The sequence below is a fragment of the Tachysurus fulvidraco genome, chromosome 10, assembly GCF_022655615.1.
Source record: "Tachysurus fulvidraco isolate hzauxx_2018 chromosome 10, HZAU_PFXX_2.0, whole genome shotgun sequence".
In the NCBI taxonomy this organism is placed as follows: Eukaryota; Metazoa; Chordata; class Actinopteri; order Siluriformes; family Bagridae; genus Tachysurus; species Tachysurus fulvidraco.
The window spans coordinates 185,001-199,740 of record NC_062527.1 but is presented as its reverse complement, the minus strand read 5'-3'; the positions used below and the strand labels follow the sequence as shown (position 1 = coordinate 199,740).

General features: G+C 41.9%; 1 protein-coding gene across 2 annotated transcripts in view; it reads left to right on the top strand.

The window, feature by feature from the left end:
- pparab (peroxisome proliferator-activated receptor alpha b) overlaps window positions 1-14,740 on the top strand; it is a 29,714-nt gene that overhangs the window by 6,526 nt on the left and 8,448 nt on the right. Inside the window, exons 2-4 of one of the 2 annotated variants that reach the window (XM_027140852.2) lie at window positions 4,529-4,771; window positions 6,690-6,847; window positions 10,077-10,215. In XM_027140852.2, coding sequence (XP_026996653.2) covers window positions 4,570-4,771; window positions 6,690-6,847; window positions 10,077-10,215 — 499 coding nt within the window. In that variant the 5' untranslated portion in view covers window positions 4,529-4,569. Of the gene's footprint in view, window positions 1-4,528; window positions 4,772-6,689; window positions 6,848-8,591; window positions 9,340-10,076; window positions 10,216-14,740 lie in introns of those variants that run through there. The other variant, XM_047820157.1, reaches the window with a different exon arrangement.

Sequence of the window (14,740 nt, the reverse complement as noted above, 5' to 3'; positions counted from 1 at the left end):
CTGCATTGCTCAGAGCTTTATAGTGCATGCAGAAGATTCAGTGGCTTTTCATTCACCTCTCATGTGCTTACTTCAGGCTTCTTTCGGATCAGTTATTCACAAATACACAATATATACTAATATACTCTGAGGTTTAGATATAAAATGGGTAATGCATGCGTAGCACAAGCTATTTATACCGTCGGTGTAAAGTGATATGTGTATAAGTAATACTGAGGACTAGTTTACTGTGACAAATAAATACTGTGACAAATAAATAAGCAAATTGGTTTTCCAGTCCATCCTGTTCTGTAGTTGGATTTTTTAGCATCTCATGTTTGCTCAAGTCCGAACATGTCACTGAGTTTAGAGCTCTGGCGCAGTATATAATGGCTTACTGCATCTTGCTTTTCTCTCATTTCTTTCTCCCCCTCTCTCTCTCTCTCTCTCTCTCTCTCTCTCTCTCTCTCTCTCTCTCTCTCTCTCTCTCTCTCTCTCTTTCAGGTTCTTTGATTCTTTCGTGCTTTGTGAGACTTTGCTCTGGCAGGCGTGAGAAAGAGCATTTTAGCTTGGAATCTGAGCTGTCTAATCAGGCCCCGGTCTTCGCTCTCGCTCTCTTTCTCTCCACTATAGTACCTACTTGTTCTTTAGCTTCTTTTTCCCCCCAGACAGGACTTTCAGGTTCTGCTGACCGTCTCCTCTGCGTGTCTGCTTCTGCATGTCAACATAACTATATTGTGTATAACTACATTCTGTATAGATAGTGGCTGTCCTCACAACCCCATGCATTAGTATGTAAGTGTGTGCACTCCTTTGTTTGCGTACGCTTGTGTTATTAAACTCGCATCTCGTCACACAAGCTTTATGGTAGCAAATTGCACTTAGGTGTTTGCTTTGTGTTATTAATTTGAGGAAGCCAGATTTTCTGGTGACATCCGGCATCAATCGTGTGAACGTGTCCGTGGCTGCGCTTCCTGATTTACTACGTAAAGGTGGTTGGAGTGGAGCTCTAACTGTTTAGGATGCTGTGAAAAAACTGTTCTGTGACACTTTTTGGATTTTTCATGCTACATTATCAAGCCAGATTGAGTGTTCTTTGTACCGTAACGCACTCATTAGGCATTTGAACATAAGCTAATGTGTCACGTGTAATGGAGTATAGAGAACATTAAGCCATTACCCTCGTTGGACTGTGGAGTTGTAAATCACAAGATAACATAGAATAATAATTCCTGTCTTTTCCATCACAACACCGACATGTCGATCTGAAACAAATGTTTTTTTTTCCACTAACAATTAACAAAACATATAATCTATACCTAACTCTACCTCAAAATCAATATATTTATAGAGTCCTAGCATAATGGTATATTCCTGAACTGTGGCCTGAAAGATTACAGCTCAATGTCCTCGTGTGCCAAAGATAAGAAGCTTTCAAGTGTATCAGTGATGTCCACAGAACTAGATTATGACGAGCCGTCCCCTTAAAACAGCGCATTGGAAAATGTAACAGGACCCTTACAGCTGTCCAGCCGTCTGTAGCATTCGCCACCACGCTCTGGCCTTGTTGTAGGTTTTACCACAAAACCAGACAAATGAGAGAACAACCACTGTGTCAGGAGGCTTGGTGTCTTCGCCCGGTGAAACTGGATGCAATGGAAAAAAAGTTTTCTGGTTTGGTAGCTTTAGTTTCAGATTTGTCTGACTGAATAACAAGGTGTAAAATAAACCCTGCTGTGCTTGAAACAGCACCGACACATAATACGATCTTACTTTTTAATCTCTTTCAGATATTATTAATATAAAGCACATTTGGATGATATCACTGTTGGATGATATCTTTGGTACGTCACTGTTTTTTCTGTTTTTTTTAGTCTCGACCCAGTGCCCTGTGTTGAAACCTGTGCAAAAGAAATTAGTCCCTAGGCTGTGATTATACATAAGAAGGTATTTGATCCTGAACATGTCTAGGTCTCATATCAGGAGTTTAGTGCAGATGCTAAACATGAAGGCACAAGTATGAACATTTAGCAAGTTTTTTTATATATTGCCTTTATTGCACATTTCCCTCACATGGTTTCATGAGATTACCCCCCCCACACACACACACACACACTACACAGTGTTGTTTTATTCTTACTCCTAATTGGTCAGAAGGTGTTGATACATTTTCTATAGCAGTAGTGCTAGATCACATATAACGTGTTTATGACACGTCACATTTTAACACACACAGTAAAAGAGACATTTTGTTTGAGAAAGACACTCGACTGTCTCTGGTGGGTGAGTAAGTGAAGTTATTCTTATAAACTATATATAGGTGATTACAGACATCGATGTAGCAGTAAGACATCAGTGATACCTTGCGGTGTCGTGTAGAGTTCAGTAGGTTTATGATTGTGGGGAAAACGCTGGCCTTGATCCTGCTGCTTCTGGTGCAGATGGTCCAGAAACCTAAGATCTCTAGGAACTCTAAGATTTCCTGTTTCTTAAAAACTGGACAGATCAGTTGCTACCATGGTTGTCATTTCGATCACACATCCTTAAACCAGTACAATCAAGCATCACCTGAGACACTGTGGGTCTCTCCGATCCATATGACAAGCATAAGAACAACACAGAGCTGTTTAAGACCAGACCAGCTTGGTCTAGACTCTGGTGATTTCTTATGTTTAAGCTTTAAGTCCGTCAGGTTTAAACCCTTTTACCAGCACCCTTACATATTGGAAATCAGACATCTTATCAGACATTTTAGATCGATATAAACTATCGACTTATTTTCTTGCTCCAACTCTGATCTAAAATTAGCCAGGACACTTTTGGCTTTCAGTGTGAGAGACGCTTTCACCTTAGTCAGAATAACCTTTATACAACTGGCTTGAGTCTGGAGACATGGAAGCTAGGGAGAATACGTAGGACTCTGGGCAGCTTGAGTCTAACTGAGACTGGATTGAGCACGTTGGAGATCAGAAAAGGCCCAACAAACCGTGGGGCAAGTTTCCTGCAGGCAACCTTAAGCAGCAGGTCTCTGGTGGATAGCCAAACCCTCTGACCAACGCGACATGGGGGTGCCGGAGGGCGCTTGCGATTGGCCCACCGGGCGGAGCTCCTAGAAGAACAGAGTAGGAGCACACGTGCCTTTCTCCAGACAAATTCCTCAGATGTGAAAACATAAGCGGCAATAAAGATCTTTCTGATTCTGATTCTGAACTTTCAAACCAGACCTTCTTTCCAACATCAGTGGCTGACCTCACATTCAAAACCTTATCATCCAGAGTTTATGAGCTGCCATATTTATTTTTACATCACAGTCATAGCCACTTAATTGCAATAAGTAACATATCAGGGCAGTGAATGACTTATGTCATGGGTCAGGGGACTTTCTCTCGTCTAAAATACGACATCGTACCGCATGACAAAGCAGTTCCCTAAACTTTGCACTCACATGACCAGTGGGCTGGAAAAAAGATAGCTGAACTGTCACCTTAACAGAATTTGCTTCTGACATTGAACAAAGGTGTTAAAAGGGCCTCTGAATTGTAGTTCATGCAGTGGAAGAACAGAATAGAAGAGAATTAACCCTCTTATGGAAATGTTTGGCTCTTTGGGTGTTGGGAGAAACCCAGCTTTAATCCAGAGAGTAAACAGGAAGACGTTTCATGTGTATGCACAGCGTTCTCCTACTCGCATGTTAATAATTCAGTAACAGTTTTACCATGTCCTTTATTCTGTGTGTTATGTTGCACAATAACGTTTCCTTGCCGGTCTTTGAGGATGCCCTTGTTGTGTCGCTGCTCAGTGAGTTGATGACATTGTGCCTCCCCGGTTCACAGGGTCGTGTCCTACACAGTCGCTTCGCCCTGAGACAAACAAAGCTCTGTTTTCACAGCTAGTGATCCTCGGTCTCCTCCTCTTGTCTCTCTGGGCTTTCATTCTTCAACATGTACTGGATGTTTTCCCTCTACACAGTCTGTCTTGCTCTGAAACTTCTAATAGCCGACTACTCCACAAACCACTCCACACTTTTGTTGGCACTTTTTATTGGTGTAGCCCATTCTAGTGTACATATGCGTCAGCAGCTTGTAAATAGTGCGGCTGTCAGATATAAATCAAGATCAGTGTTAAATGCAGCTTGGCTTATCCTGACCTATGTAGACACACTTATTGTGCTTTAAGTGCACATTTACTACGGAAAAAACCCGGGCCTCAACAGACACAACACAGACACTTGGGTGGATGCTCGCATCCCAAACTGAATACAGATAAGGATAGAAATTACAGACAAATCTCAGCTCTTGACAAGTTTAAACTGGCCATCGGTTTTAAACGTTGCCCTGATGAATGAACGCTGATTTAAGTCATTGCAGTTTTGCTAAGAAGTTCGAGTAAACGCTTATATAAATCAGTTCTGTTCTGTGCTAACCGAGGTCACGGTGGAGAAACATTATCAGCCCCTTTCTCTACTGTACACAATAATACAGTAAGTCTATGTGTGATTTAAAACTGTAGTAGGAATCTGTTTAGTCTCATAACCTGTCTCTGTGTGCAGGCTGATGTGTGAGTTGGCCTCAGACCCGGTCCGCCATCGACATGGTAGACATGGAGAGCCCTTACAGTCCTCCGTCTCCTCTGGAGGACTCTGTGCTGAACATCCCAATTTACAGGGACTTTATTGGTGCAGGAGATCTGCAAGACATTTCAGAGTCCATCAATGAAGAGACACTCAGCAACCGAGACGTGAAGTACCGCTCATCTGGCCTGTGCTCCAGCTCCGAGAGCTCCGCTGTGCCAGGTAGGAATCTAGCAGTGGAACAATGACGTGATGTCCGTTTCACACTGGATCGCATTCTCATATATCGTTACTCAAAGAACATTCGCTCCTGCAATACAGAATGAGACGTCTTTTTTGGATACAATTATAAATGCAAAAGTCCACATTTATATATTTACAGTTGCTGTTTTGAACAAGTATGAAATTAAGACCTTCCTGATGTTTCTTCATGTCATAAGAAAAGAAATCCGTGTTGTAAAATGTTTTATTTATTTAATGCAGCTCACTGTTAAACAATAGCGTTATCTTTGCACTTGGTTACATGCTTGACCTTTGTGCTCGCTCCTAATCGTACAGGAAGCATGACTTAAAAACTAGCAGTCGCTCGTACGTAGGAACATAGAAAAATTAATCTTAAATGTCTTTCAGTGGTTTGTAAAGTGCAGTGTCTACAGTTTAGTATTGACCAGAATCCTGTCCATGTATAAATTCAATAAAGGAGTGTTTGTATATCTCCAGTAAATATCACATAATATGTCTCTCCTGTACACGCGAAAAAATATCAGTTTTGAGTTTGGGATGGGAACAAGGTGGCTTAGCGGTTATCACGTTCGCCTCACACCTCCAGGGTTGGGGTTCAATTCCCGCCTCCGTCTCACGTGTGTGGAGTTTGCATGTTCTCCCCGTGCCTCGGGGGTTCCCTCCGGGTACTCCGGTTTCCTCCCCCGGTCCAAAGACATGCATGGTAGGTTGATTGGCATCTCTGAAAAATTGTCCGTAGTGTGTGAGTGTGTGAGTGAATGAGAGTGTGTGTGTGCCCTGTGATGGGTTGGCACTCCGTCCAGGGTGTATCCTGCCTCGATGCCCGATGACACCCGAGATAGGCACAGGCTCCCCGTGACCCAAGAAGTTTCGGATAAGCGGTAGAAGATGAATGAATGAATGAATGAATGAGTTTGGGATATAATGCACATGTTAGAGCTGTTAGCCAACTAAAAAAAACACACTGAAAACTAATAAATCACATGTAACTGAGACACAGGGCGTGCGGCAGCCGGCCAACCTGAGAGAGAGAGTTATAAAATCAAAAAGGGGAAGAGGAAAATATTATAATATTCATTCTTCTTCACATAAAACATTAAGAAGTATTACAGTATAATTGAATGTATTGTTTTTGTTTGATTGTTTCGCTCGAGCTCTCAGATCCGTACAAGTCCGAAACGATTCTTATTGGTGTTTAGTTTCAAACATCAGGCCCACGACATGCTGGGAGAGCTTTTCTGGACAGATTCCCTTTCAAAATACAGTTTATTTCTGTTTTTTTCTTACATCACAGTGTATCATTTGATCAATTAAGCCATTTTCATGCAAGTCCGTGTCTCCTTTCACAAACACAGTGATTTTCTTTCAGCATGCTGCCAGTCGCTGTACTATGAAGTCGCAAGTTCCTACCACGCAGTGGGTGTATCATACGGGAAGAAAGACAAGCAGTTTGTGCTCTTTGTCTCGGCTCACTGCCTCGGCTCACTGCCTCGGCTCACTGCCTCGGCTTCCTGTCTTCGCTCCCGTCGTTAGTCAACTTTTTAAATGTCAACTTTTCTTGCCCACATTTAGTCGCCAGCTGTCACTCATGGTGCTATAAGTCTCTAGCTGTCATTGAAAATGAACAAACTCCGTTAGCTTTGTCGCTGTGAGTCGCCATACATGTGAACGTAGCATCACCATACGAGCAGCAGAACATTATAAAAGGCGGAAATGACTCGAGTATGATTTGTCACTATATGATTATGATGCAAAGCATCGTGTACTAAATCTAACGTGAGTAAACTGACCACTTGTAGCTGAAAGCCTAATAAAACATGTCACACTGACTGTATATAAAACTGCATTTGTGTGTGTGTGTGTGTGTGTGTGTGTGTGTGTGTGTGTGTGTCAATAGATGCGCTGACCCCAGCTTCCAGTCCGTCTTCAGGTGTGTGTGGCGCCATAGCAGGACAGGAGGAGTTCAATTCTGCTTCTTTAAACCTGGAGTGTCGTGTGTGTGCAGACCGAGCCTCGGGATACCACTACGGCGTTCACGCCTGTGAGGGTTGCAAGGTGATGTTGTTGTTTCACAGGAAGTATTTCTGTTCTTACTCTGAGATTCAAACCTCTCCTTTAGAACAAGAAAAAATGTTTTGTTTTGTTTATTAGAGACAAATTTTGACTTTTGACCCTTTATATGGTACAACACCAAATAGAGGACATATTCTGTTCTCCAGGATCTGAGGACTGCTCACTAATTTACAGACATTTAACAAAAAACTCAAGCAGAGACGATATCAGGGTTTCCCGCAGCGCTTTTCAGTTAAGGCGGCCCGCCTAAGCTCAGAAGCCCTACCGCCTTAACTAGGTCGTCCAAAAAAAATAAAAAATTTCGCTGCACAAAAGGCCGTCAAGTGCATCTCGTAGAACAGAGCAGACGAGCTTCACACCGCGAGCGGGCAAGTGCACCACACGGCCGAAATGAGAGAAAGACGTGGTCCGTCACTGTCAGCAGGGGTGTCAAACAAATCGAAAGATCATATCAGATGTGCATTACAGCTGACTAGCCGCATGCTACGCTAATACTACATATCCCAGAATGCCTTGCCACTGTATTGAAGCGTAGTCACGAACACCAAGCGCCCCTCATTCTCTGTTGACAGTCGTTAACAACCCTGTTACAGTCACATGGGGCAAGTTAATTCACCCTCCACAAAAATGTCCAAAGGACAGATGGACAATAGGAGCTTACAGGACAGGAGGGAGGCAGATTATCTGTTCACGTAGAACAGAAAAGTTCACGTAGAACAGAAAAGTGAGAACTATTAGGACCAGGATGTAAAGCAGAAGCTCCAGAAGGTGGAGGAGATGAAAACAGTCTGGTTTCCCATCAGACTACGTTCATGAAAGCTAAATAAAAAGTGAAGCTGCTGTAAAGGCTGTAAAGCTTTATTGTGGCAGCAGAAACAGCAAAATCTGCCCTTTAATGTGGGAGAGTTTGTCAAAAAGTGTCAAAGTTTGTGACATGAACATCACTGATGTGTCTTTTATTTCTAATTTAATTTCTTATGTGTTTGTAATAATGAGCTCTGGTTGTTCTAAATCCTGTGTTTAAGTAAAACTAAAGTTTGTTTACACATGAAAAAGGTTGAACTTTACAAATCAGTTGTAGTTAATTTTACATTAAATATTCAGTTTGGCTCTGACTTTATCTCAGTTTTATATTTTGGCCCCTGACTTTATCTCAGTTTTATATTTTGGCCTGTAACTTTATCTCAGTTTTATATTTTGGCCCCTGACTTTATCTCAGTTTTATATTCTGGCCTGTGACTTTATCTCAGTTTTATATTTTGGCCTGTGACTTTATCTCAGTTTTATATTTTGGCCCCGGACTTTATCTCAGTTTTATATTTTGGCCCCGGACTTTATCTCAATTTTATATTTTGGCCCGTGACTTTATCTCAGTTTTATATTTTGGCCCCTGACTTTATCTCAGTTTTATATTTTGGCCCGTGACTTTATCTCAGTTTTATATTCTGGCCTGTGACTTTATCTCAGTTTTATATTTTGGCCCGTGACTTTATCTCAGTTTTATATTTTGGCCCGTGACTTTATCTCAGTTTTATATTTTGGCCCACTGTGAGTTTGAGTTTGACACCCCTGTATAGAGGATAACAAGCCAGTTGATAAAACACGTGTCCGCAAAATTTTGAATGTTGTTTTGCACTTTCTTATTTATTATTATATGTTATTTAAATTTTATATTTAGTGTTAAATAAATAATTGTTAAATGTAGTACAGAGTCTGTGGTTTATCTCACAAAGAAGCGTGGCCCCGCCACTAGCCCCGCCCACCCACTGCTAGCCCCGCCTACCCACTGAACCCTAACACCTTAACTAACAAATTTTCTGTGGGAAACCCTGGATATTATACAACATATTAGTCTTGTTGTGATTCCTAACAGCGCTGAAATCAATCGAATCGACCGTCGTCGTACACTTCTGTGGATTACGTGCGCATTGTGTGCAGATGCATCAGTTTAGGTTCAAATGTTACTGATCTCCAGAGAGAACAGAAACAGGCAAACACACACTGCATGGCCACTAGCACGCACGCACAAACACACACACACACACACACCCATCCACTCCCCCATACATGCACAGGCATTTACACACACCACCACACAGTGATTCAGCTGGATGGTCATGTCCATGTCCCGTGATTAGGCCAGTGTCACCACGTGCATGCTGTCTCTCTGCTGGACTTGTGCCCTCAAACATTCTGTCCTCAATTCAACCAACACACACACACGTACACACACACACACACACACACACACACACACACACACACACACACGCACACACACACACACACACGTCCACTGTTTTGGCTGTCCCTGTGGATGTATTGCACTCACTATCATCGCACTTTCGTAACTTTGTGGAAATATCTTGGGACACATTGGCTAAACAGGAGTGAAGAAATCTCTGGTTAATGGCCCTCGTCTGCCTGCCAGTTCGCCTCCCTTAGAGTGTCCACACTGCTGGCACCGGTTAATGGTGAATAAATGTTTATTCAGATTGAGCAAATTAAGAGATTTCAAGCTTGCTATGATTGTGTGGCCTGATGACTGGACTTGCACTTGTCTGTTGTATTGATTTATAATCATCTGCAGTCTGGGTTTAAAGCCCAGCGGGGGCTTTGGATGGTCTTATAATTTATCAGTGGCTTGAAATCAAAATGCTGTAAGTCAACAGTCTCAATTCTAGAAGTTTAGTGCACAGTTACACATTCATGTCTGGCAAGGTGTTTCCCCTGGAGTCTTGGGACAAGAGTTTTAGCTTCCTAAAGGGATTTTAGAACCATGTATACAAAATTGAAGAGTTCCTCAAGGGTTCCTCGGATGATTAAAGCTTGTTTTCGAACAGGATTTTAGTTGGAACCTTTTCTAAAATGCCGTAGGCTTCTGGTTAGAGCTTTTAAAGGCTGTGCCAAGAGGGAAAAAAGCCAAAAAAGATATTTTAAGATGAACCTCCTAAAGTCATGTTACTGTATATACACTTATGTGTACAGTAAGACGTCATGTAAAGTACTGTAAGAGGAAGTACGTGCTGTTTCAATCTGTATATCGAAGCTAATTTGGTTCATTTATATTGATATTTTTATTGTATTAATTGTTGATAATTATTACAATTACAATAAAAAAAACAGTTTCAAACACTCTTTAAATCTCGACAATCTTTATGTCAGATATCAAACACAGTGGACTCTATCAGTGGATTTCGTTTCTCTACAGGGCTTCTTTAGGCGCACAATCCGCCTGAAGCTGGAATACGACAAGTGTGAACGTCACTGCAAAATCCAAAAGAAGAACCGGAACAAGTGCCAATACTGCCGCTTTCAAAAGTGCCTAGCTGTGGGCATGTCCCACAACGGTCAGTGCTATACTATTAACACACACCCACACACACACACACACACACACACACACACACACACACACACACACACACACACACAGTACTTGTAGATGATACACGTAACACAATGAAGCCCTGGTATTGTGACTATTGTTCGCTCAGTTATGACTAGTCAGAAGGTGATTCATTTTTTATCCATTTTTGTAATAACTTGTTATGCCTTATATATGTGTTATGACATATTATAGGTATTAACAACTAATGCAATGCTCATATAACAACGTTTTGCTGGATAAATGCGGATATTTAGCAAAGAAAAATGCATTACCTTTAAGAAGGGTTATTTCCTTATTTAAAGTTTTCTTATTGAGAGTGAAAGAGAAAGAGAGTAATACAGATTTACAGCGTCGTGTCATTGTTTAATAAATAAAACATTTAAAGATGCGGTGTTATCAGAAAGCAGTCGGCCACACGCAGGCAGTATAGCGTGTATAGCATGTCCCGTGTCCCTTGTATAGCATGTCCTGTTGCCCTTGTATAGCATGTCCTGTTGCCCTTGTATAGCATGTCCTGTGTCCCTTGTATAGCATGTCCTGTGTCCCTTGTATAGCATGCCCTGTGTCCTTGTATAGCATGTCCTGTGTCCCTTGTATAGCATGTCCTGTGTCCCTTGTATAGCATGTCCTGTGTCCCTTCTATAGCATGTCCTGTGTCCCTTGTATAGCATGTCCTGTGTCCCTTGTATAGCATGTCCTGTGTCCCTTGTATAGCATGCCCTGTGTCCTTGTATAGCATGCCCTGTGTCCTTGTATAGCATGTCCTGTTGTATTTTATTGCTTACATTAAAATTGGTGTATATGTAGGTAAGTAGCAGCTCCACGGTTTCCTCTGAACTTTATAGTTTACAACTAAAAACATGGAATATTTCCATATTATGTTCCATGTCATTTCCTTTTGCTCAGCATCTGGGTTTATGAACAGCAAAAACAAAACTCGTGCATGTGACAAGACTGAGCTTTCCAGGTCTTCCACTATGTTGGATCAGACACTACTGATGTGCTACTGATCACAGAACTGTAAAGTCCCATCCAAGGTCTGATCCGGTGCCTCCATTTAGTTCAGGAGAGACCAGTCATGCAACCAGAACAATGATGTCATTATGTGTGGTCTTTGGCCCCAAAAACATAAAAAAATTTATGTGAGCTTAACGAATTCAGCTTATTTTCTACCTACTACATACTACATAGCGTAACCCGAGCGATTTCTTAGACTTGTCCGATGCAACTGCTTCTAATTTCCCCCAAATGTCTTTTTTTTGGTACTCTTGATACCCTGGCAAAAACATTCATATTTCACAAGAATCCAAATCCAGTCTGAGTAATTAATCATGGTGTAGCTCCTTTTTTAAAAAGAAGTTAGGAAACAAAACATGGGTTCATGAGCTCACAAATTAATGTGTCATATCGGACCACAGTGTCCGGCAAAGAAGGAGAGGGAGGTGCAGTTTGGCCTGTGTGCCAGAATTGTCTTGGTCTGATGATCCAAGCCTGTAAACTATCCTGTCACTTCCAGTGACATGGTCTATCACATGACCAGCTTGTCCAACGCTAAACATGATATGCTCAACACATTATTTATCAGAAGCTTATTTGGCACGCAGAATGACACTACTGCTGTGTGATCAGTCAATAAGCTGACATTGTATTACTATATCACATGAAATCCTGGTCTCCTGCTACCAGAGAAGTATATCTCAGACCCATGACTCCCATGTCTGATCACATTCATTTTCCAGAGAGTCTCTTCGGTAGATCAGATAGTGGTTTTAAGTCGAACTCCCTCTTTTCCTGTGTTTAAATTCTATCTACCAGCTTATGTGGGTTAATCATCGAAGTTAAAGGAAGATCCTAGTCTATGGTTCCGCTTCTATATTTATTCTAAAAACAATGGTTGGTCAAATCGGTTTATTGATAAGAGATCCGCACTTGTACTTCCCCGTGTCGACATGCTCGGCACTCTGAGGACGTGTGCTTCGAATGTCATGCTCCCAAGTCCTTGACCTAAAAAGCTTTTTGTACACTCAGCCCCAGTCTTTTTATGTACACGTCCAGCATGGCATGCTGACCCTCAACCCCCGCTGTACAGGGCTTCAACGGTGCCATGCTAAAAAAAGCAGCAAGGGTGAAGGGAGTCAAAGTGACATCATGGAACAGCGTCAAAACAGAGCGTGAGGGTTCAGGAAACATGCAGGTCAAATCGTGCAGTGACTTGCTGAATAATATACAGACACAAACATCCTATAGACACCGTCACCTTATTTATAATTGCTATTTGTATTTTTAACTGCCAAGTAATAATTAAGTTTTAAATTTACTTAGAATTGGAAATCCGAGACGCTGTTAAATTGATTTTTCACCAAAGATTTGGCCTGAACAGTAAGAAACATTTGTCAGTTTGCACATAATTTCATGTTAACATGTTAGAACAGATGTTTTAAATGAAGTAAAGGTGTGTAAGTCCCATATAACTCGTATATCTGGCAGCGCTACAGTGGTCAGAGAATGAAAACAACATCTGGCTCGTTTTTGGCTCTAATCTACGTTTCCTCAGTCCACTTCATCCTGTGTGACTGTCAGTGTTGTGCTAGTTAAAGAAATAGTAACTAGTTACCATTACTAGTTACTTCATTCAAAAAGTAACTCAATTACTTTGTTGATTACATTTACATGTACAGCATGTGACAGACCCCTTATCCAGAGCGACGTACATAAGAGCTTAAATCTCTAACACCGAATACATTAATGCTGCTCACTGGGTTACAGACTTAAGATACCATGAGTTTAAAACATTTGTTCAAAGTTACAATGAAAAAGGTCAAAGGTTTTTTTTGTTGTTTTTTTAAATGCAAAAGATAAGGAAAGAAGTGCTAGTTGAAGTGTTTCCTGAATAAGTAGGTCTTCAACCGCCGCTTGAAAATAACCAGTGACTCAGCTGTCCGGACCTCTAGGGGAAGTTCATCCCACCACCTCGGTGCAGAACAGAGAAGAGTCTTGTAGTAAACTTCTCTCTTACCCTGAGAGATGGTAGGACCAGTGGGGCAGTGCTGTAGATCTGAGGGTGTGAGGTGCAGTGTGAGGAGTGATGAGGGCTTTGGGGTCAGAGGGAGATGGTCTGTTTTTGGCTTTGTAGGCCAGCATCAGTGTTTTGAATCCAATGTGTGCAGCTACCGGAAGCCAGTGGAGAGATCGCAGCAGTGGGGGGGTATGCGAGAACTTTGGCAGGTTTAAAACAAGCCGTGCGGCTGCATTTTGGATCATTTACAGAGGACAGATTGTGCTCATATGTAGACCTGCCAGCTGTGTGTTACAGTAATCTAGTTTAGTGATGACAAGAGACTGAACAAGTACCTGAGCAGCCTGTGTGGGGAAAATGGCCGAATCCTTCTAATGTTGTAGAGAAGAAAGCGAAATGAGCGAGTCACATTAGGGACATGAGAGGAAAAGGACAGTTGATTGTCCATGGTTACCCCAAGGGTGTGAGTTGTGGGTGAAGGGGAGATCAGATCGTTGTGCAGAGATATAGTAAGGTCATGACCTGGGGATGAATCACCTGATGAACACAGTTCAGTTTTGCTAGGATTGAGCTTTAACTGATGAGCAGTCAATATATGAAAAGTCACTATTTGGGGTGACTGTTCTAGACTGGGGGGGGACCACGGTGGCTTAGTGGTTAGCACGTTCGCCTCACACCTCCAGGGTCGGGGGTTCGATTCCCACCTCAACCTTGTGTGTATTTAGTTTGCATGTTCTCCCTGTGCCTCGGGGGTTTCCTCCGGGTACTCCGGTTTCCTCCCCCGGTCCAAAGACATGCATGGTAGGTTGATTGGCATCTCTGGGAAATTGTCCGTAGTGTGTGAGTGTGAGTGAATGAGAGTGTGTGTGTGCCCTGTGATGGGTTGGCACTCCGTCCAGGGTGCATCCTGCCTCGATGCCCGATGACGCCTGAGATGTCCTGAGAAGTTCGGATGAGTGGTAGGAAATGAATGAATGAATGAATGAATGAATGTTCTAGACTGGCCAAAGGATCAATCCTCTGAGGGTCAGCTTTTCAAAATGTGATAATGCTGAGCTACATCTACAACATCTGCTGGTGCTTCAGCAACAAATGCTCCATCCAGTTTAATGTTTGATGTTTATAGACCTTTATGATCTAATATAGTTCTTTAGCTACAATGAAGTACAACATACTGTGTATGCTGTGCTGCTTTGGTGTATTGAAGGCAGGGTTTATTAAAAAGGGTCTTCAGAATGACAGTAAGACAGAAAACTACTTAATTTTTGAAGAATTCTGCAATTACTGAATATAAAGGAGATTCCTTAATTTTGTCTTCATGTCTATAATCACAAAATGGAGAAATAGAGATTTTGTAATCTAAATTATCCACTGGATCTCATTTTAGTTGACTTTTAAAACATATCATTATTGAACAGTTGCTAATCTGCTGAGTTCAGATGTTTTCATAACTAATACAGCAGCTCTT